The 23319-nt window shown below is 42.2% G+C and overlaps 1 protein-coding gene across 1 annotated transcript in view; it reads left to right on the top strand.

Moving 5' to 3' along the window:
• Positions 1 to 23319, top strand: part of LOC138786661 (zinc finger protein 850-like) — a 43481-nt gene that overhangs the window by 2652 nt on the left and 17510 nt on the right. The window contains exons 2-5 of the mRNA XM_069963638.1: positions 3514 to 3634; positions 4718 to 5412; positions 18141 to 18261; positions 18539 to 19215. Of these exons, the coding sequence (XP_069819739.1) occupies positions 3514 to 3634; positions 4718 to 5412; positions 18141 to 18261; positions 18539 to 19215 (1614 nt within the window). The remainder of the gene's footprint in view (positions 1 to 3513; positions 3635 to 4717; positions 5413 to 18140; positions 18262 to 18538; positions 19216 to 23319) is intronic.

Below are 23319 nucleotides of genomic sequence, written 5' to 3'. Positions count from 1 at the left end.
CGGCGTAACGCCAACCTTGCTCCCTTACTGCAAGATTTAACAATATCTTCAAACCCCATCAATGTACATTACACACATACAGCTCATCTACATGTACATTACACACATACAGCTCAGCTACATGTACATTACACATATACAGCTCAGCTACATGTACATTACACACAAACAGCTCACCTACATGTACATTACACACATATACAGCTCAGCTACATGTACATTACACACATACAGCTCAGCTACATGTACATTACACACATACAGCTCAGCTACATGTACATTACACATATATACAGCTCAGCTACATGTACATTACATATATACAGCTCAGCTACATGTACATTACACACATACAGCTCAGCTACATGTACATTACACACATACAGCTCAGCTACATGTACATTACACACATACAGCTCAGCTACATGTACATTACACACATACAGCTCAGCTACATGTACATTACACATATACAGCTCAGCTACATGTACATTACACACATACAGCTCAGCTACATGTACATTACACATATACAGCTCAGCTACATGTACATTACACACACAGCTCAGCTACATGTACATTACACACATACAGCTCAGCTACATGTACATTACACACATATACAGCTCAGCTACATGTACATTACACACATATACAGCTCAGCTACATGTACATTACACACATATACAGCTCAGCTACATGTACATTACACACACAGCTCAGCTACATGTACATTACACATATACAGCTCAGCTACATGTACATTACACACATATACAGCTCAGCTACATGTACATTACACACATACAGCTCAGCTACATGTACATTACACACATACAGCTCAGCTACATGTACATTACACACATATACAGCCCAGCTACATGTACATTACACACATACTGCTCAGCTACATGTACATTACACACATATACAGCTCAGCTACATGTACATTACACATATACAGCTCAGCTACATGTACATTACACACATACAGCTCAGCTACATGTACATTACACACATACAGCTCAGCTACATGTACATTACACATATACAGCTCAGCTACATGTACATTACACACACAACTCAGCTACATGTACATTACACACATACAGCTCAGCTACATGTACATTACACACATATACAGCTCAGCTACATGTACATTACACACATATACAGCTCAGCTACATGTACATTACACACATATACAGCTCAGCTACATGTACATTACACACATATACAGCTCAGCTACATGTACATTACACACATACTGCTCAGCTACATGTACATTACACACATATACAGCTCAGCTACATGTACATTACACATATACAGCTCAGCTACATGTACATTACACACATACAGCTCAGCTACATGTACATTACACACATACTGCTCAGCTACATGTACATTACACACATACAGCTCAGCTACATGTACATTACACATATATACAGCTCAGCTACATGTACATTACACACATATACAGCTCAGCTACATGTACATTACACACATATACAGCTCAGCTACATGTACATTACACACAGGGCTCTGCTGCAGGCATATATAACACACACATACACAGCTCTGCTCCACACACATCACACACACAGCTCTGCTGCATACACATCACTTCAGCTCATCCAGCACAGCAGAGTCCTGCATACTCTGAGCAGCAGCCCCTGATCATGTGACTCCTCCTCCTCCATGTGACTGATCACATGACTGTGACATCATGGCAGGTCCTGGAAGCACACTGCAGGGAAGGAGAGCTGGGGATCATTAACCCCTTCAGCACTGGGCGGTATTAGGTATGAGGTGTTGTTGTTCCTTGTGTCATTGCTGATCCCAGGAGGCCGATCTGTGCTGTTTCCTCTTCTCTCCTCTCATCTGGATGATATCATGTTGGGGGAGATGAGAATCTTTCCTCACATTTTCTTCTCTTTCCTGGGACATCATGTGACTGTTCACTGTGCCTGATCAATAAAGTTATATTATACTGGAGACCCCCGATATATTACATTGTCTCCTCCTCTTCCCTCCAGGATCCTCTGCTGATATCTTCTATATAAGAGACCGACCCATCAACCATGGAGAGAGACAGAGACAAGATGGCCGACAGGATAATAACCCTCACCCTACACATACTCTTCCTGCTTACTGGGGAGGTGAGGGATTCTGGGAGTGATGTCATCATGACATCATTCTTATCTATGGAATAACAGATGGATAGGACTGGAGAGGTGAGGGATTCTGGGAGTGATGTCATCATGACATCATTCTTATCTATGGAATAACAGATGGATAGGACTGGAGAGGTGAGGGATTCTGGGAGTGATGTCATCATGACATCATTCTTATCTATGGAATAACAGGTGGATAGGGCTGGGGAGGTGAGGGATTCTGGGAGTGATGTCATCATGACATCATTCTTATCTATGGAATAACAGATGGATAGGACTGGAGAGGTGAGGGATTCTGGGAGTGATGTCATCATGACATCATTCTTATCTATGGAATAACAGATGGATAGGACTGGAGAGGTGAGGGATTCTGGGAATGGATGGAGTGATAGTAATGTGTCTCTCCATACACAGGATTACACAGTAGTGAAGAAGTCCTCTAGTGGGCGCTGTGGGGCCCCTGGGTGTGAAGGATGGGGAAGAACCCTGAGCCCAATCCCGGGGCCCCTGATACATGAGGAAATGGAGGAAGAGAAGATCCTAGAAGTCACCAACAAGATGGTGGAGCTGCTGAGTGGAGAGGTGAGACTGTGGCTGCTGGGAATGCTGGGACATTATACAGTAACACCACTGGAGGGGTGGGGGGGATGACTGTGTGACCATTGTGTGTGTCAGGTTCCTATAAGGTGTCAGGACGTGGCGGTCTATTTCTCCATGGAGGAGTGGGAGTATGTAGAAGGACACAAGGATCAGTACAAGGATGTGATGCTGGAGGATCAGCAGCCCCTCCCATCAGCAGGTAATAGACAGGACTATATACACACCTCCTCTCTGTATTATCTGGATGGAAAGAATGAATTCAGTCTCTGTATGTGTTCCCTCCAGTCAGATCCAGTAAGAGAACAGCACCAGAGAGATGTCCCCGTCCTCTTCTCCCACAGGATCAGGATCAGGTAGATGGAGATGTTCCCTATGATGTGTAGATCTGGCTTTGGCTCTCGGTCCCGGTTTCTCCGACACTATTATATGGATGATACTTGTGTAATGAGGCTGCAGAGATAATATAGATATAGTAATATAGAGCAATGTGATACAGGATAGAAATGTCTCTCAGCCACCAATACTGGATTATACAGACTGTGACCAATCTACAGTCAGACAACAACCTATTTACTATAGTAGTGACCACACCGGGTACCGGGATACTGCATATATCTTTATTAAATATTTATATTCAGTATATAAAAGACCTGCAGCTATGGGGCTCTGATAACTCCTCCTGTCATTTTTGATAATCACATTTGTTTATTATCTTTTCTGATGACTTTTACAGCTTATAACTCGGGGTGACAATCTAAACTATATAAACGATATAAATGTAATTGTAAAAGAAGAGCCAGATGACGGCAGTGATGAGCAGTATAAGGAGGACATCACTACAGGTAACCGCCCAGGTGAGTAGTGACCAGTAAATGCAGAGAACACTCACACATTCTCCTCAGTCACCGGCTGTAACTATTCTGTGTGGAATATTATCAGCTCTGTGTCCTGTCAGTCTTCCACCTTCTAGAATATGTGACATGCAGGTGTATGGGCTCCTTACTCACATCCTACAATCAGGGGTGTGGCTAGGATTCATGGGGCCCCATAGCAAAAAACTGTATGGGGCCCCCCTCCCCTAAACACTATAATATATATATATATATATATATATATATATATATATATATATATATATATATCTATATACTCGATGATGTGGCCAGAGGCAGAATCCTGGGTGCAGCCACAACAGTGACTGGCAGAGGAGAAAGCCAATGTCTTCTTGTTCTGTCCATCCACTGTATTTAACTATAATAGCGTATTTGGAGCCTCATGGTTATATACATAGGTGCAGGAGCAGACTACCTTCTGCTTAACCCCCTATTTACTGCAGTGTGCAAGTGACCCAGTGTTTTCTTACATGCTGCAACACAAAAAAAGGTTTATACAGAAGACAATTAGCTCTCTGATTCACTACTCCTGCACTGATAACCCCTGACCTCTGCAGGAGCTCAGAGAACAGAGGTCAGAGGTTATCAGAGCAGTGAAGCAGAGAGCTAATTGTCTTGAGCTTATTAACCCTTTTCTGTGTTGCAGCATGTAAGAGAACATTGGGTCACTTACACACTGCAGTACATAAGGGGTTAAGCAAAAGGACACAGGAGGCTCTTATCTTCCCTGTGCATCCCCAGGCCCCCTCCCCCCAGGGGCCCCATAGCAACTGCCTTTCCTGCCTCTATGGTAGCTACACCACTGCCTACAATAAAGGTATAAAACAGAAAAGCATTTTAGTCCTGAGATCACAGGGAAGCAATGTCCGACAACCAATGTGCTGTACTGCAGATATACACAGTGAGACACTGCGGTAGGGAGGTAGGAATGTTCCATCTTATGTTCGTATTCACTTCAGGATTTTACACAAAAGAAACTTACTATAACATATGACACCTTTATAAGGTTATTATTAATAACAAACTTTGTTTTATTCCTGTTAGATGACAACACCTGGAGATCAGAGGGACATCAGATATCTTTAGATTTTAAGGCAGATTATGATATGACACAAGATACATATGAAGAACGTTCAATTTTCCAAGATATCCCTTCAGCCTCTCACAGCACAGATCTCTCATCTGATCCTGTTATACTAGTTTTATCTTCTGATTTACTGCAGTCTGTTAATTTGAGTCATAAGAAGTCATATCCATGTTCAGAATGTGGGAAATGTTTTAACCAGAAATCGTATTTAGTTATCCATCAAAAAATTCACACAGGAGAGAAACCATTTTCATGTCCAGAATGCGGGAAATGTTTCACTCAAAAATCACATCTTATCGAACATCAAAGAACTCACACAGGAGAGAAGCCATATTCATGTCCAGAATGTGGAAAACGTTTTACTCAGAAATCAAATCTTATGAAACATCAGAGAACTCACACAGGGGAGAAGCCGTTTCTATGTTTAGATTGTGGGAAATATTTTACTGAGAAATCAAATCTCGATAAACACCAAAGAGTTCACACAGGGGAGAAGCCGTTTTCATGTCGAGAATGTAAAAAATGTTTTTCTCAGAAGGCCTATCTTGTTGAACATCTAAGAATTCACACAGGAGAGAAACTATTGTCATGTTCAGAATGCGGGAAATGTTTTACTCGGAAATCAAAACTTGTCAGACATCAAAAAGTTCACGTAAAGGAGAGAAACCAATAAATGTTTGCAATGACCAACAAATATATACAAAAAGCAAACAGACTCTGTATACGGCGACAATGTAGTAACCCTGTGCATTGGAGAGTTATTGGTAATAAATGTTCATTCTTAAAACTTAGTCTCCTATCCCATTGCTGGTTGCCTGTCAGGAAGAGAGTCTCATGTAGTGATATACAGATATAATACAAGCACATGAGAAGAGCTGAAAGAGAGATGCGGCACTCACAACTCTGGGGTTGTTGATTATCCGGCTGTTTCCGCCCCTTCAGTATCTGCTGGACGCCGACCTCCCTGTATGTAGTGCCGCTGCTGTTGGCAAAAATTGACAGGGTGAGGAGCTATTTGCTCCCTGCTATGTCAATCCCTCTTGCTGCCACAGGCAGCATTCTTACTCCATTCAAGGGAGGTTGCTCCCTCCCCCCCCCCCCCCTCTCTGGCGGTGCACAAGTGACGCCACTGATGCTTTTGCAGAGCAGGGAGAGGAATAAGAGGACAGAGGTGCAATTCAGGCGAGTGTGTTGTGTTTTTTTTTTCTTCACACAGGGTGTGCAACTCTGGGGGTGGGGGTTATGCCTAACATGGGGATGCTAAATAACCAGATATCCCAAACACAGGAGATGATAACTAACAAGAGATATGCCTAATCTTGGGGTTGCTATTTAAGGGGGGGGTAGTAAAGGGGGGGATTACATACTACATTGGAGGATACTCCATACTCTGGGGGGCTTTCTGCTACTTAACTACAGGGGAGGCTTACCTGTCTAAGCTGCCGTCAGCTGCTTTCGAAAATGGCTTTAAAGGGGGGGGGGGTTGTTGAGGATATCTTGTGAATCCATTACAATATGGCACTGACCGTTTAAAATTCTAATAGTGTATACACTCCTTTTTGCTTACACAAATTATTTTATTCTTTAGCCAATAAAACTATGATATGGGGGTGTCAGGGGGTGCTCCAGTTTTTGGTTTGCCAGTTTTGCTTGAATGTTGCCCACCTCTCTTGCCGGTCTGCTCAGCAGGGGCTGAAGCTTAGAGGGAACATTGCTTACATTTCTCCCCACCAGCATCTCCTGCCCCGGGCATTACACCTGACTGTACGGTTATAGTGCCGAGCCACCTTCTTGTACCTTGAGTGATATACGTGATATGTTACTGCTCATCAAGAAGACCCCACAGCCATCTCCATGGGATCCCCCTCTTGCTATGTGGAACCTTCTCAAAAAGTTATTTTAGACCTCAAGGATGTGACCATGATACATCATGTCCTGCGTCATTCTGATACTGGAGCATCACCCGTTCTGAAAAGTTATACAGGTGAGCGTGTAGATTCTGCTTGGTTTTTGGAGTGGCAAGGTTATTGAGGTTTATTACAAAGAGGAAAACATAAATATCTACAATGAGGAAGGAAAGGGAGAGGGTTGTAGGAGAGCATAGTGGGAGATTGGAAGTGCCATCTTATATACCAGTCACACACACATACTCACCTTGCCTGTCCCTGGAACACCTCCAAAATACTGTCCTAGCCAATTAGCGCTGTTCCTTTTTATCCTAAAGACAATAATGTAGAGGTACACACTTTCCTGTAGGTGGCATCCTTTTGGTAGAACAAGGTCTTGTTGAGTCCTGACGAGTCCATTGGGGATGAGTTTGTGGCTTTACAATAGGAGGAAAGCAGCTTGATATCCCTCAGATCCAAAGCTTGATGTCATTGTCTAATATTTATGACCACCCATTCCATTGTCCCTGAAAGCTGCTTCATTTACATAGGCTCAGTCTGTTAATTTACGTTTGTTTGCCCTTTGTTACATATGAGTCCACCAAGGTGTATCAGATTTATACAGGGTGTAATCCAGGTGGGTTCCAAAACAGCAGGAGCGCTGACCTGTCAGATCAGTGCTCACTTCCTCCTTGCTCGCTGTCTGTGCTATTACACACATAGCATTTAATGTGCGTTTAATTAGCGTTAATTTGTTCTATTTTGCCACAAATTCACAATTTTACGGCAAAATTCGGAAAGGAATTGCAGATAAAATATTTTATTGCAAATTGTGCAATTTTGGGGCATAATATCGCTAATTAATTGTGCATTAAATGCTGTGTGTAAACATAGCCTGTTGTGTTAGTGCAATGAAGGACGGCTGAACGGCAATGCAATGAAATGATCAATTACATGATGCATTCACATTGCATGTTCATGGCATTATTGCATGTGATAGCACAGCAGCCTTGGGAAATAGAAGCACAGAAGAAGTTGGCTGACCCAGAATTAAGAAAATATGTTTATATCTTTCTTTTCTAAATGTCGTCTCTTCCTTTCTGTGTAGTTGTACAAGATCATTGAAATCCCATGAATTTCAGCAATACTTAGTAATCAGTTCTTATTATAGCCAAAACATTTTATATAAGCTGCTTCTTCCTAGCTAGTATAGTGGTGAGTATCCCTGCCTGTCTATATAACCTGCTTCTTCCTCATTAGTATAGTGGTGAGTATCCGCGCCTGTCTATATAAGCTGCTTACTTCTTAGTATAGTGGCGAGTATCCCCACCTGTCTATATAAGCTGCTTCTTCCTTGTTAGTATAGTGGTGAGTATCCCCGCCTCTCTATATAAGCTGCTTCTTCCTAGTTAGTATAGTGGTAGATTTCCCCGCCTGTCTATATAAAGCCACTATTCCACTGGTCGTTAAGAGTAGCAAACGAGCGCTCTCAACACTCGTTTGCTCCTCGTTCCCCGCTCACTGCTGCCGCTATTCAAAGCGGCTGCAGCAAGCGGGTGAGTGCGGAAGGGGCGGCGGGGAGCTGCCCGGGGGATCGCTGATCGTCCGGGCAGCCCATAGGATATAACAGCGTCTGCTGCCGACGCTCCTATTCAACAGAGCGCCGGCAGCAGATCGCTGCTATATCAGTCGCTTGTTTTTCAACATGTTGAAAAACAAGCGATTGCAACGATCAGCCGACATGAACGATGTCGGCTGATCGTTGCACTCTATTCCACGGGACGATTATGGTCCGTAGCGGCCGATAATCGTTCCGTGGAATAGGGCCTTAAGCTGCTTACTTGTTAGTATAGTGGTGAGTATCCCCGCCTGTCTATATAGGCTGCTTCTTACTTGTTAGTATAGTAGAGAGTATCCCCGCCTCTCTATATACTCTGCTTCTTCCTGGTTAGTATAGTGGTGAGTATCCCCGCCTGTCTATATAAGCTGCTTCTTCCTGGTTAGTATAGTGGTGAGTATCCCCGCCTGTCTATATAAGCTGCTTCTTCCTGGTTAGTATTGTGGTGAGTATCCACGCCTGTCTATATAGGCTGCTTCTTACTTGTTAGTATAGTAGAGAGTATCCCCGCCTGTCTATATAATCTGCTTCTTCCTGGTTAGTATAGTGGTGAGTATCCCCGCCTGTCTATATAAGCTGCTGCTTCCTCGTTAGTATATTGGTGAATATTCCCGCCTGTCTAAATAAGCTGCTTCCTCATTAGTATAGTGGTGAGTATCCCCGCCTGTCAATATAAGTTGCTTCTTCCTCGTTAGTATAGAGGTGAGTATCCCTGCCTGTCTATATAAGCTGCTTCTTACTTGTAAGTATAGTGGCGAGTATCCCCGCCTGTCTATATAAGCTGCTTCTTCCTGGTTAGTATAGTGGTGAGTATTCCCGCCTCTCTATATAAGCTGCTGCTTCTTCCTCATTAGTATAGTGGCAAGTATCCCCGCCTCTCACCAGTCCTATATTGTTCTTGAAGTCTACGGCCGTAGATGCAGAGGATACGTGAGATAGGCTGTAGCTTCCCCGCTTGTGTCTGAATACTGATGGATGCTTTTTCCTGCAGCTTGCACGGTAAAGCTTGAGCAGTGGAGGCTCACTGCAGCCAGGTAATTTAACCTCTGTTGGGCGTTCCTCCGATAGATGAGATGTTGGGAGTGTTGGTAAATGCTCCAAAAGCCAGGGAAGACTATGATATATGCTGAGAGTTTAGCGTAGTATAGTAGCACAATAATATATTCACCACTAGTTGCAACTGTAATAGTTACATATAATAGTATATTACAATTGCAACTAGTGGTGAATACATTACTGTGCTACTATTTTACGCTAAACTCTCAGCATATATCCTAGCCTCAATCCCTGGCTTTTGGAGCATTTACCAACACTCCCAACATCTCATCTATGGGAGGAACGCCCAACAAAGGTTGAATTACCTTGCTGCAGTGAGCTTCCACTGCTCAAGCTTTACCGTGCAAGCTGCAGGAAAAAGCATCCATCAGTATTCAGACACGAGCGGGGAAGCTACAGCCTATCTCACGTATCCTCTGCATCTACGGCCGTAGACTTCAAGAACAATATAGGACTGGTGAGAGGTGGACTTCCACCAACATACTTTTTCTCTACTTCATGTATTACAAGCAGCACAAATAACGGAGAATTATTTAATGAATTTTCAATGAACGTTTAACTATCCAACATCTTATCTAATACGCAGTAGATGCTAAAATCCCTGCTGCCAGCACAGTGTCTAAACAATTGGCGGCTTGCAAGGGCCCTGCAAAGCCGCCAACGGACAATAATTATATTTATATTTACAGTATTCACCACAAGACTTTCTATGTTAATATATTTTATTTTTCATGTTTTTAACAATTTATAATACTGTTTATTGCTATATACGCCTTGTCAATGTGCAAATAATCTATTTTTAGCTTTGTTTTATTATTTTTTTCTACAACAAGTAAAGGATATAAATGTCTAATTAATTATACCTAATTTAGTTCTTTTACACAAAGGGTGATTACTAGAGAGCCTACCAGTTCACACGAATTTATCTGGTATACAGGTGCTAACCAAGTAGTGCACTCCTAATATACCCACAATTCCATCTGCATTATCAGGTTGAGTTCTTACCACACCAAAACACCAAATTAGTATAGTGGTGAGTATCCCCACCTGTCTATATAACCTGCTTCTTCCTTGTTAGTATAGAGGTGAGTATCCCCATCTGTCTATATAAGCTAATAACACATAGTAATATTATTCTTACCTTTTATTGAGTAAATATAAGAAATCCAGGTATTTAAAATGAGTCTCCTACCTTACCATATAGTGGTGAGTATCCCCGCCTGTCTATATAAGCTGCTTCTTCCTTGTTAGTATAGTGGTGAGTATCCCCCATCTGTCTTTATAAGCGGCTTCTTCCTCATTAGTATAGTGGTAAGTATCCCAGCCTGTCTATATAAGCGGCTTCTTCCTCATTAGTATAATTGTATCACCGCCTGTCTATATAAGCTGCTTCTTCCTCATTTGTATAGTGGTGAGTATCCCCATCTGTCTATATAAGCTGTTTCTTCCTCGTTAGTATAGTGGGGAGTATCCCCGCCTGTCTATATATGCTCCTCCTTCCTCGTTAGTATAGTGGTGAGTATTCTCACCTGTCTATATAAGCTGCTTCTTTCTCTTTAGTATAGTGGTGAGTATCCCCATCTGTCTTTATAAGCGGCTTCTTCCTCGTTAGTATAGTGGTGAGTATCCCATCCTGTCTATATAAGCGGTTTCTTCCTCGTTAGTATAGTGGTAAGTATCCCAGCCTGTCTATATAAGCGGCTTCTTCCTCGTTAGTATAGTGGTGTCTATCCCAGCCTGTCTATATATGCTGCTTCTTCCTCGTTAGTATTGTTAGTATCCCCATCTGTCTATATAAGCTGCTTCTTCCTCATTAGTATAGTGGTGAGTATCCCCATCTGTCTATATAAGCTAATAACACACAATAATATTATTCTTACCTTTTATTGAGTAAATATAAGAAATCCGGGTATTTAAAAGGAGTCTGCTACCTTACCATATAGTGGTGAGTATCCCTACCTGTCTATATAAGCTGCTTCTTCCTCGTTAGTATAGTGGTGAGTATCCCCATCTGTCTATATAAGCTAATAACATAGTAATATTATTCTTACCTTTTATTGAGTAAATATAAGAAATCCAGGTATTTAAAATGAGTCTCCTACCTTACCATATAGTGGTGAGTATCCCCGCCTGTCTATATAAGCTGCTTCTTCCTTGTTAGTATAGTGGTGAGTATCCCCCATCTGTCTTTATAAGCGGCTTCTTCCTCATTAGTATAGTGGTAAGTATCCCAGCCTGTCTATATAAGCGGCTTCTTCCTCATTAGTATAATTGTATCACCGCCTGTCTATATAAGCTGCTTCTTCCTCATTTGTATAGTGGTGAGTATCCCCATCTGTCTATATAAGCTGTTTCTTCCTCGTTAGTATAGTGGGGAGTATCCCCGCCTGTCTATATATGCTCCTCCTTCCTCGTTAGTATAGTGGTGAGTATTCTCACCTGTCTATATAAGCTGCTTCTTTCTCTTTAGTATAGTGGTGAGTATCCCCATCTGTCTTTATAAGCGGCTTCTTCCTCGTTAGTATAGTGGTGAGTATCCCATCCTGTCTATATAAGCGGTTTCTTCCTCGTTAGTATAGTGGTAAGTATCCCAGCCTGTCTATATAAGCGGCTTCTTCCTCGTTAGTATAGTGGTGTCTATCCCAGCCTGTCTATATATGCTGCTTCTTCCTCGTTAGTATTGTTAGTATCCCCATCTGTCTATATAAGCTGCTTCTTCCTCGTTAGTATAGTGGTGAGTATCCCCATCTGTCTTTATAAGCGGCTTCTTCCTCATTAGTATAGTGGTAAGTATCCCAGCCTGTCTATATAAGCGGCTTCTTCCTCATTAGTATAATTGTATCACTGCCTGTCTATATAAGCTGCTTCTTCCTCATTTGTATAGTGGTGAGTATCCCCATCTGTCTATATAAACTGTTTCTTCCTCGTTAGTATAGTGGGGAGTATCCCGGCCTGTCTATATATGCTCCTTCTTCCTCGTTAGTATAGTGGTGAGTATTCTCACCTGTCTATATAAGCTGCTTCTTCCTCTTTAGTATAGTGGTGAGTATCCCCACCTGTCTTTATAAGCGGCTTCTTCCTCGTTAGTATAGTGGTAAGTATCCCAGCCTGTCTATATATGCTGCTTCTTCCTGGTTAGTATAGTGGTGAGTATCCCCATCTGTCTATATAAGCTGCTTCTTCCTCGTTAGTATAGTGGTGAGTATCCCCATCTATCTATATAAGCTAATAACACACAATAATATTATTCTTACCTTTTATTGAGTAAATATAAGAAATCCGGGTATTTAAAAGGAGTCTGCTACCTTACCATATAGTGGTGAGTATCCCTACCTGTCTATATAAGCTGCTTCTTCCTCGTTAGTATAGTGGTGAGTATCTCTATATTACTATATAAGCTAATAACACAAAGTAATATTATTCTTACCTTTAATTGAGTAAATATAAGAAATCCAGGTAACAGGTGTCTTCTACGTCATCTTGTAAGTTTGCTCACTGAATTGATTATATGCACATAACAGTTGTGTGTAATCTTATTCATATGTGGAACCCTTGAAAACATTGTAAAACACTGTGTCAGAAGTGGAATTGTTGGGGGGAGGTGGGGGGAATGGCCTGAGCAGCCACTAAACTAGACCGTTCATCACGAGCATTCCAAAGATAATTCCCATCAAGAATGACAAATTCAAGCCAATAAAGGGGGTTCGAACACCTATCGCTATACAATTTTTTCTGAAACAAACTTCATTGCAGCTAATTATATTGGATAGGGTTATATGGCCACAAATGGGACCCAACAGTCTACAGAAATCCATCCAAGATAGGGGGCTACTGGTGACAACACACAATCCCATTCACTGGCTGTGACGCAGCAGCATGGCACAATGATCAGTCCCTATGTGATCTCTGTTGTGACTGAAGTCATTGAGTAAATCTAAACAGTGATATAACTTCACGTAAACCAGAATCTAAAGTGGAATAGCGTCACCTGACCTCACACTACAATAAGACGAGTGCAGCCCCTCAAAGGGGACCCCACTGGTGGCGATATGGGCGACCCCACTATGCCTGACCTTCCCCACTGCTCACCAGTGATCAGATTGTTATGCAATGTTAGAAAAACATGGCTGCTATCTTCTAAAAACAGCATAACTCTTGTCTTCAGTTTGGGTGGGGTTTTGCAGCTCAATTCCATTGAAGTGTATGATTCTTAAAGCAAATTTTAATTTTACTATGTCGGTTCTGGCGAGTACATTCCAGTGGCGAACTCCGTTATTTTAACTGCTGCCTGATTCTTGCCGTCTGAGCTGGTTTCTGACATGCTAATCGGGACGTTCTGTGGAGTGGAGGTGGGCCCAGCACCCCCAGTGTACTGATCTCCCCTCTGTGACATGACCCTACATGTCACCGGGGAAGGGGATATCGATGCACTGATGTCATTATCTGGTCATTGGGTTGTCAACATCCGACACCCCTCCTGATACACATCCGTTGTTTTGGAGTTATGTGCATATATACACATGCATTGTACAGATCAGTGATTTCTAACCAAGTGACATGGCACACTAGAGAGCCACACCAACCTTCCAGGAGTGCCGTGGTCCACCGGTTACCCAAAAAATATGTAAGTAAAAAAACGTAAAACCTTTGCACAACTGCAACTGATCTTGGCAGATCTTTGAAGCCAAAGCCAGGAACAAACTATAAGCAGGAAACAAGTCATAAAGGAAAGACTGAGATTTCTCCACTTTTCAAATCCATTCCTGGCTTTGGCTTAAAAAATCTGTCAGATAAATCTCTCTGTGAAAATGCAACATAAGAAGGTGGTTAATTGAAGGTAGAAAAGGGAGGGGGGGGTTGCAGATAGAGTTAACTGCAGGGGGAGGGGCAGATAGGGTACAGAGAAGGTGGGGGGCAGAGGTGGTTAAAGGGGTTATCCAGCGCTACAAAAACATAGAAACTTTCTTCCAGGGACAGCACCACTCTTGTCTGCAGCTTGGGCGGGGTTTTGCTGCTCAGTTCCATTGAAGTGAACGGATGCTTAATCGCAAACCACACCTGAACTGATGACAAGTGTCATGTTGTCTCTGAATGAAAGTGGCCATGTTTTTTGTAGCACTGGATAACTCCTTTAACTGCAGGCGCTGGAAAAATAAAGAAGCTTCAAAAGTTTCCCAGGACTGTATCCAGCTTTTCCAGGCACCAGGTGCGGCACACAGTTCAAAGGCAGCAGGCTCACAAACAGATGGCCGAGCTTAGCGAAACGCTTTACTCATACTAATTCTCTTATCCCTAATTGTGGTCTATCAGTAATTGTCACAGGATAGTATACAGTGGATATAGACACTGCTCTGTGACTCCATCTCCCATACAGCTCAGCTACATGTAAATTGCAAACATACAGCTCAGCTACATGTACATTGCACATATACAGCTCTACTGTGTACACATACAGCTCAGCTACATGTACATTACACACATAAAGCTTAGCTACATGTACATTACACATATACAGCACAGCTACATGTACATTACACATATATACAGCTCAGCTACATGTACATTACACACATATACAGCTCAGCTACATGTACATTACACACATACAGCTCAGCTACATGTACATTACACACATACAGCTCAGCTACATGTACATTACACACAAACAGCTCAGCTACATGTACATTACACACAGGGCTCTGCTGCAGGCATATATAACACACACATACAGCTCAGCTACATGTACATTACACATATACAGCTCAGCTACATGTACATTACACACATACAGCTCAGCTACATGTACATTACACACATATACAGCTCAGCTACATGTACATTACACATATATACAGCTCAGCTACATGTACATTACACACATACAAATCAGCTACATGTACATTACACACATACAGCTCAGCTACATGTACATTACACACAGGGCTCTGCTGCAGGCATATATAACACACACATACAGCTCAGCTACATGTACATTACACATATACAGCTCAGCTACATGTACATTACACACATACAGCTCAGCTACATGTACATTACACACATATACAGCTCAGCTACATGTACATTACACATATATACAGCTCAGCTACATGTACATTACACATAGGGCTCTGCTGCAGGCATATATAACACACACACACACACACAGCTCTGCTCCACACACATCACACACACACAGCTCTGCTGCATACACATCACCTCAGCTCATCCAGCACAGCAGAGTCCTGCATACACTGAGCAGCAGCCCCTGATCATGTGACTCCTACTCCTCCTCCTCCTCCAAGTGACTGATCACATGACTGTGACATCATGGCAGGTCCTGGAAGCACACGGCTCCTGTCCACCATAGATACTATGTGAGGGAGCAGGGACTGCGGCCATAGACGTCCTTCCTCCTGTACAGTAAGCAGTGATGCTGTGTATCCCGTCCTCTATGGGACTGTATTGTGGAGACGTCCACTGGGGGCAGCAGTGATGCAGTGGACGCTACAGGATGATTGTGGTCCCTGAGTGTCTCCTGCTTCACCTCATGGAGGAGAGTTCCATCATCTGCACTTTCCTGTCTCCTCCCATGTTCCCCCATATCCCCTCCTGTCCATGTATATTTCTATCTCCAGGAATCTAGAGCCGCATTACATTGTCTCCTCCTCTTCCCTCCAGGATCCTCTGCTGATATCTTCTATATAAGAGACCGACCCATCAACCATGGAGAGAGACAGAGACAAGATGGCCGACAGGATAATAACCCTCACCCTACACATACTCTTCCTGCTTACTGGGGAGGTGAGGGATACTGGGAGTGATGTCATCATGACATCATTCTTATCTATGGAATAACAGATGGATAGGACTGGAGAGGTGAGGGATTCTGGGAGTGATGTCATCATGACATCATTCTTATCTATGGAATAACAGATGGATAGGACTGGGGAGGTGAGGGATTCTGGGAGTGATGTCATCATGACATCATTATCTATGGAATAACAGATGGATAGGACTGGAGAGGTGAGGGATTCTGGGAGTGATGTCATCATGACATCATTCTTATCTATGGAATAACAGATGGATAGGACTGGAGAGGTGAGGGATTCTGGGAGTGATGTCATCATGACATCATTCTTATCTATGGAATAACAGATGGATAGGACTGGAGAGGTGAGGGATTCTGGGAGTGATGTCATCATGACATCATTCTTATCTATGGAATAACAGATGGATAGGACTGGAGAGGTGAGGGATTCTGGGAATGGATGGAGTGATAGTAATGTGTCTCTCCATACACAGGATTACACAGTAGTGAAGAAGTCCTCTAGTGGGCGCTGTGGGGCCCCTGGGTGTGAAGGATGGGGAAGAACCCTGAGCCCAATCCCGGGGCCCCTGATACATGAGGAAATGGAGGAAGAGAAGATCCTAGAAGTCACCAACAAGATGGTGGAGCTGCTGAGTGGAGAGGTGAGACTGTGGCTGCTGGGAATGCTGGGACATTATACAGTAACACCACTGGAGGGGTGGGGGGGATGACTGTGTGACCATTGTGTGTGTCAGGTTCCTATAAGGTGTCAGGACGTGGCGGTCTATTTCTCCATGGAGGAGTGGGAGTATGTAGAAGGACACAAGGATCAGTACAAGGATGTGATGCTGGAGGATCAGCAGCCCCTCCCATCAGCAGGTAATAGACAGGACTATATACACACCTCCTCTCTGTATTATCTGGATGGAAAGAATGAATTCAGTCTCTGTATGTGTTCCCTCCAGTCAGATCCAGTAAGAGAACAGCACCAGAGAGATGTCCCCGTCCTCTTCTCCCACAGGATCAGGATCAGGTAGATGGAGATGTTCCCTATGATGTGTAGATGTGAGGCTCTGGCTCTCGGTCCCGGTTTCTCCTACACTATTATATGGATGATACTTGTGTAATGAGGCTGCAGAGATAATATAGATATAGTAATATAGAGCAATGTGATACAGGATAGAAATGTCTCTCAGCCACCAATACTGGATTATACAGACTGTGACTAATCTGCAGTCACACAACAACCTATATAGTAGTGACTACACCGGGTACCGGGATACTGCATATATCTGTCACTAAATATTTATATTCAGTATATAGTGTAACCTCGGTTCTGGAAGGGTGTTCCAGATCCGAGCAGTTCGAGAACTGAGCTGTAAGTTCCTATAGGGAACAATGTAAATCTCATTAATTGGTTTTTGCACTCCATGGGTCAGGAGCAGAGCACCTGGCCCACAGAACGTAAAAACTAGCAGTAAGAAGCCGTGCACCTTGCACCACCACTTAATGTAAAAAATGGGAATTCCCGCTCCATGTTCCCCGCAACAAAGAGAAAGGCAGGAGCGGGTGGCTATGTAAATTTGCCGCCTTGTTCTTGCTTCTCTCCGCTCATAATGAGGGTAATCTCTGTTTCTTTACAGGGTGTTTCCCGCGCTGACAGAAGGAGTAGGGCGGCAAGTATAAACAGCTGCGCGCTCCAGCCTCTCTTTCTGTTGCTGGGAATGTGAAACAGGGATTCCTGTCATTATGACGGTAAACCCCGCTTCTGTTCCTGAGCACCTTGAAATATTATTCAGCTGACATCTATCTCCCCTCAATATGTTCAAGCAAAATTTCAGGTGGACATTTAGTTTGAATACCAAATTGTTTGAACACTGAGGTGTTCAGTAACCGAGGTATTACTGTATAAGAGACCTGCCGCTATGGGGCTCAGATAACTCCATCTGCAATTTTTGGCCCTCATACATTATTATATTCTCTGATGACTCTCATCATTTCTTTTACAGCTTATTACTTGGGGTGACAATGTCAACGATATCAATACTATAAATGTCATAGTAAAAGAAGAGCCAGATGACAGCAGTGATGAGCAGTATAAGGAGGACATCACTACAGGTAACCGCCCAGGTGAGTAGTGACCAGTAAATGCAGAGAACACATTCTCCTCAGTCACCGGCTGTAACTATTCTGTGTGGAATATTATAAGTTCTGTGTCCTGAGATCACAGGGAAGCAACAACCAATGTGCTGTACTGCAGATATACACAGTGGGACACTGCGGTAGGAAGGTGGGAATGTTCCATGATATCTAACTCACTTCAGGATCTTACTCAATAGACTAATTATACCATGTGACACCTTTATAAGGTTATTTTTAATACCAAACTCTGTTTTATTCCTTGCAGATGACTATACCTGGAGATCAGAGGGACATCAGATATCTCCAGATATTACAGCAGATGGTCAGATCACACAAGATACATATGAAGAACATTCTATTACCCCAGCCACTCACAGCAAAGAGCTCTCATCTGATCCTATTATACTAGTTCTATCTTCTGATTTACTACAGTCTATTAATCAAAGTCATAAGAAGCCATATTCATGTTCAGAATGTGGAAAATGTTTTGGCCAAAAATCATATTTAGTTATCCATCAAAAAACACACACAGGCGAGAGGCCATATTCATGTCCAGAATGTGGAAAATGTTTTACTCAAAGATCACATCTTATTGAACATAAAAGAACTCACACAGGGGAGAAGCCATATTTATGTCCAGAATGTGGGAAATGTTTCACTCAGAAATCAAATCTTGTTAAACATCTGAGAACTCACACAGGGGAGAAGCCATTTTCATGTCTAGAATGTGGGAAATATTTTACTGAAAAATCAAGTCTCGATAAACATCAAAGAAGTCACACAGGGGAGAAGCCATTTCCATGTCGAGAATGCGGGAAATGTTTTTCTCGGAAGTCCTATCTTGTTGAACATCTAAGAATTCACACAGGAGAGAAACTATTTTCATGTCCAGAATGTGGGAAGTGTTTTACTCGGAAATCAAAACTTGTCAGACATCAAAAGGTTCACCTAAAGGAGAGAGAACCATATAGAGCAAAAAATGTTTGCGATGACCAACAAATGTATCCGAAAAGCCAATAAGTTCTGTATACGGCGCCTGTGTAGTAACCATGTGCATTGGTGATTTATTGTTAATAAATGTTTTTTCTTGAAACTTAGTCTCTTATCCCATTGCTGGTTGTCTGTCAAGAAGAGAGTCTCATGTAGTGATATACGGTTAAAAAACCTGTCCGAAAATGGCGGTTTGCTAAGTAAATCTGTCGGGTTTTAACCCTTAGGGGACACAGCAAGTTTTCATTTTTGCGCTTTGGTTTTTTCCTCCTAAGGCCATAGCGCTTACATTTTTCCACCTAGAGACCCAGATGAGCCCTTATTTTTTGCGCCACTAATTGTACATTGCAATGGCAGACATAGTTTTTGCCTAAAATATGCTGTGAAACAAGAAAAAATTGTAAATGTGGTTTTTACACTGTAGGGTAAAACTGACCCTACAGCACGATTACGATGATATGTAACTTGTATAACTTTTATATTATTTGATGGCTTTTAAAAAATTAAAACCTTAAAAAAATATATGTTCCTTAAAATGGCCCTATTCCCATGCTTATAGCGCTTTTATCCTTCTGTCTATTTGGTTTCAGGTGTCATTTTTTGCGCCATGATCTGTACTTTCTATCGGTGACTTTTTGATCGCTTATCACAATTTTTCTAGATTTGACCAAAAAATGCGCAATTTTGCACTTTGGAATTTTTTTTGCTCATGCTGTTTACCGTGCGAGATCAGGAATGTGATAATTTAATAGTTCGGGCAATTACACGCGCAGCAATAACAAATATATTTGTTTATTTTTATTTATAACATGGGAAAAGGGGGGTGATTTAAACTTTTATTAGGGGAGGGGGTTTTGTATTGATAAAGACATTTATAACATTAATAAAAACTTTTCTTTTTTTTTTTACACACATACTAGAAAAGTCCCCCTGGAGTTAGGGTTATTTCCCCCTGGGGAACTTCTAGTATCACTACTCTGATCTCTCATTTAGTATAGATATACTGCATAGATCCATGAGATCAGTGTTACCCCACTATACCACCAATGATGAGAGACAGCAAGCATTTAGATGCAGCTATCAACTTTGACAGCTGCAGCTAAATGCCTAATTAGTGGACACGGCAATTGGACCGTGCCCGCTAATAGGCGTGGTGCCAGGCTGCATATAGCACCAGGATTGCAGCGGATCAGAGCGGGGTCGCCACGAGGCCCCCCTCTGAATTCTAGCAACGCCAGGACGTACAATAACGTCCTGGTGTGTCTAGGGGTTAAAGGATGCATCCAAGACACGCCCACTTAGCAATTTTTTGGAAAAAGTGTGTCGCACACCTTCAGTAAATTTGTCGTAACACCAACCTGATGGAAAATGGACAAAAACCTGTTATAGTTCCTACCCCTACTTCTACCCCAGTGATATACGTTTATGATGTCACTGCTCCTCATCAAGAAGACCCCACACGTATCCACGGACCCCTTTATTTGCATATCTGAGCTTTTTTAACAGCACTTAGTGATATTCTTTACAGCAAACCCCATGCACCTAGACAACCATGGAGAAGAGCTGTCCCCTTGACATAAATGAGAAACCTTACTGGGCATGCTCTGTGATCTTTGAAGAGGTCATTCTGCAGATAGAGGGAGGATGAGCTGTGAGCTTTATCTATTGTCTTCTCTAACTCCTGTCACCTGTCGCTGTAATGCTGCACAGATCAGATAAACTAAGAAGTCTTAACTTTTCTTATGTACCAATAAAAACTTGTTTAAAAAAAACTCAACACAAGATTGTATACAGGATATATATATATATATATATATATATATATATATATATATATATACACACGCTGCTCTCTGTGACTCCATTTCCTAAGAGTTTGGCTGTTAGGTACTTACGAGGTTTACAGCGCTCTGCTGCAGGCATATATACAGCTCTACTGTCTACACATACAGCTCAGCTACATGTACATTACACATATACAGCCCAGCTACATGTACATTACACATATACAGCTCAGCTACATGTACATTACACACATACAGCTCAGCTACATGTACATTACACATATACAGCTCAGCTACATGTACATTACACATATATACAGCTCAGCTACATGTACATTACACACATATATACAGCTCAGCTACATGTACATTACACACATACAGCTCAGCTACATGTACATTACACACATATACAGCACAGCTACATGTACATTACACATATATACAGCACAGCTACATGTACATTACACACATACAGCTCAGCTACATGTACATTACACACATACAGCTCAGCTACATGTACATTACACACATATACAGCTCAGCTACATGTACATTACACACATATACAGCTCAGCTACATGTACATTACACATATACAGCTCAGCTACATGTACATTACACACATATACAGCTCAGCTACATGTACATTACACACATACAGCTCAGCTACATGTACATTACACACATACAGCTCAGCTACATGTACATTACACATATATACAGCTCAGCTACATGTACATTACACATACAGCTCAGCTACATGTACATTACACACATACAGCTCAGCTACATGTACATTACACACATACAGCTCAGCTACATGTACATTACATATACAGCTAAGCTACATGTACATTACACATATATATACAGCTCAGCTACATGTACATTACACACATATACAGCTCAGCTACATGTACATTACACATACAGCTCAGCTACATGTACATTCCACACATATACAGCTCAGCTACATGTACATTACACACATACAGCTCAGCTACATGTACATTACACACACATACAGCTCAGCTACATGTACATTACACACATACAGCTCAGCTACATGTACATTACACACATACAGCTCAGCTACATGTACATTACACACATACAGCTCAGCTACATGTACATTACACATATACAGCTCAGCTACATGTACATTACACATATACAGCTCAGCTACATGTACATTACACATATACAGCTCAGCTACATGTACATTACACACATATATACAGCTCAGCTACATGTACATTACACATATACAGCTCAGCTACATGTACATTACACATATATACAGCTCAGCTACATGTACATTACACACATACAGCTCAGCTACATGTACATTACACATATACAGCTCAGCTACATGTACATTACACACATATACAGCTCAGCTACATGTACATTACACACATATACAGCTCAGCTACATGTACATTACACATACACAGCTCAGCTATATGTACATTACACATATACAGCTCAGCTACATGTACATTACACACATACAGCTCAGCTACATGTACATTACACATATACAGCTCAGCCTTATTTACGTTACACATATACAGCTCTACTGTGTACACATATGTGGTGTCCAACTGTGGGTGTTGCTATTCTTTACACCCCTCGTAAAATTCTGTACTTGTCTGTTGTCTTACTATAGCTGTTACTGTAGTATTACTATAGGTGACCACTAGATGTCGCTATAGTATGTAACAAGTCTAGAAGCTGCACAGCTGAAGTATCTCAAGGGTTATTTCTGTGTATGTACCAGATTCTGTTGTCCAGTAGGATCACTCCTTTCTTCTATCCTATCTTCTCTTTCTCCCTTCTTTATTGCACGCTTTCCACCCAACCACAGCGCCTCTTACACGCTGGTTAGGAAGTTAGTCCCTTGGGTGAAGGAGGAGTCTTAGCTGAGCCTTGGTGGAGAAAGGACGCAGCTCAGATAACTCTCCACCGTGGTTCTGCCAGGTCCCCTCTACAAATCAGTTCTTAGTCAGTGCCCCGCATGGGTAGGACGCAGAACAGTCAGCTCTCACAACCCTCTTTCTTGAAGCACCAAAGAAGCCGTATGATGCGCTGCTAAGTCCTTCAGGAGAAGACTAGCCTACAGATAACCTCAACCCACAGTGCAGGACAGTTTCCATTAAGCCAAAGAGCTAGGAACTGATCCGGGTGAAGCAAAGTTACTAAAAGGTCGATGAACTCCATATCGCAGCGAGGGTGTACTTAGGAAATCCTGACCATTCCGCTGGAG

This window comes from Dendropsophus ebraccatus, chromosome 3 (genome assembly GCF_027789765.1).
Source record: "Dendropsophus ebraccatus isolate aDenEbr1 chromosome 3, aDenEbr1.pat, whole genome shotgun sequence".
In the NCBI taxonomy this organism is placed as follows: domain Eukaryota; kingdom Metazoa; phylum Chordata; class Amphibia; order Anura; family Hylidae; genus Dendropsophus; species Dendropsophus ebraccatus.
This window is presented reverse-complemented; position numbering and strand designations above follow the sequence as displayed.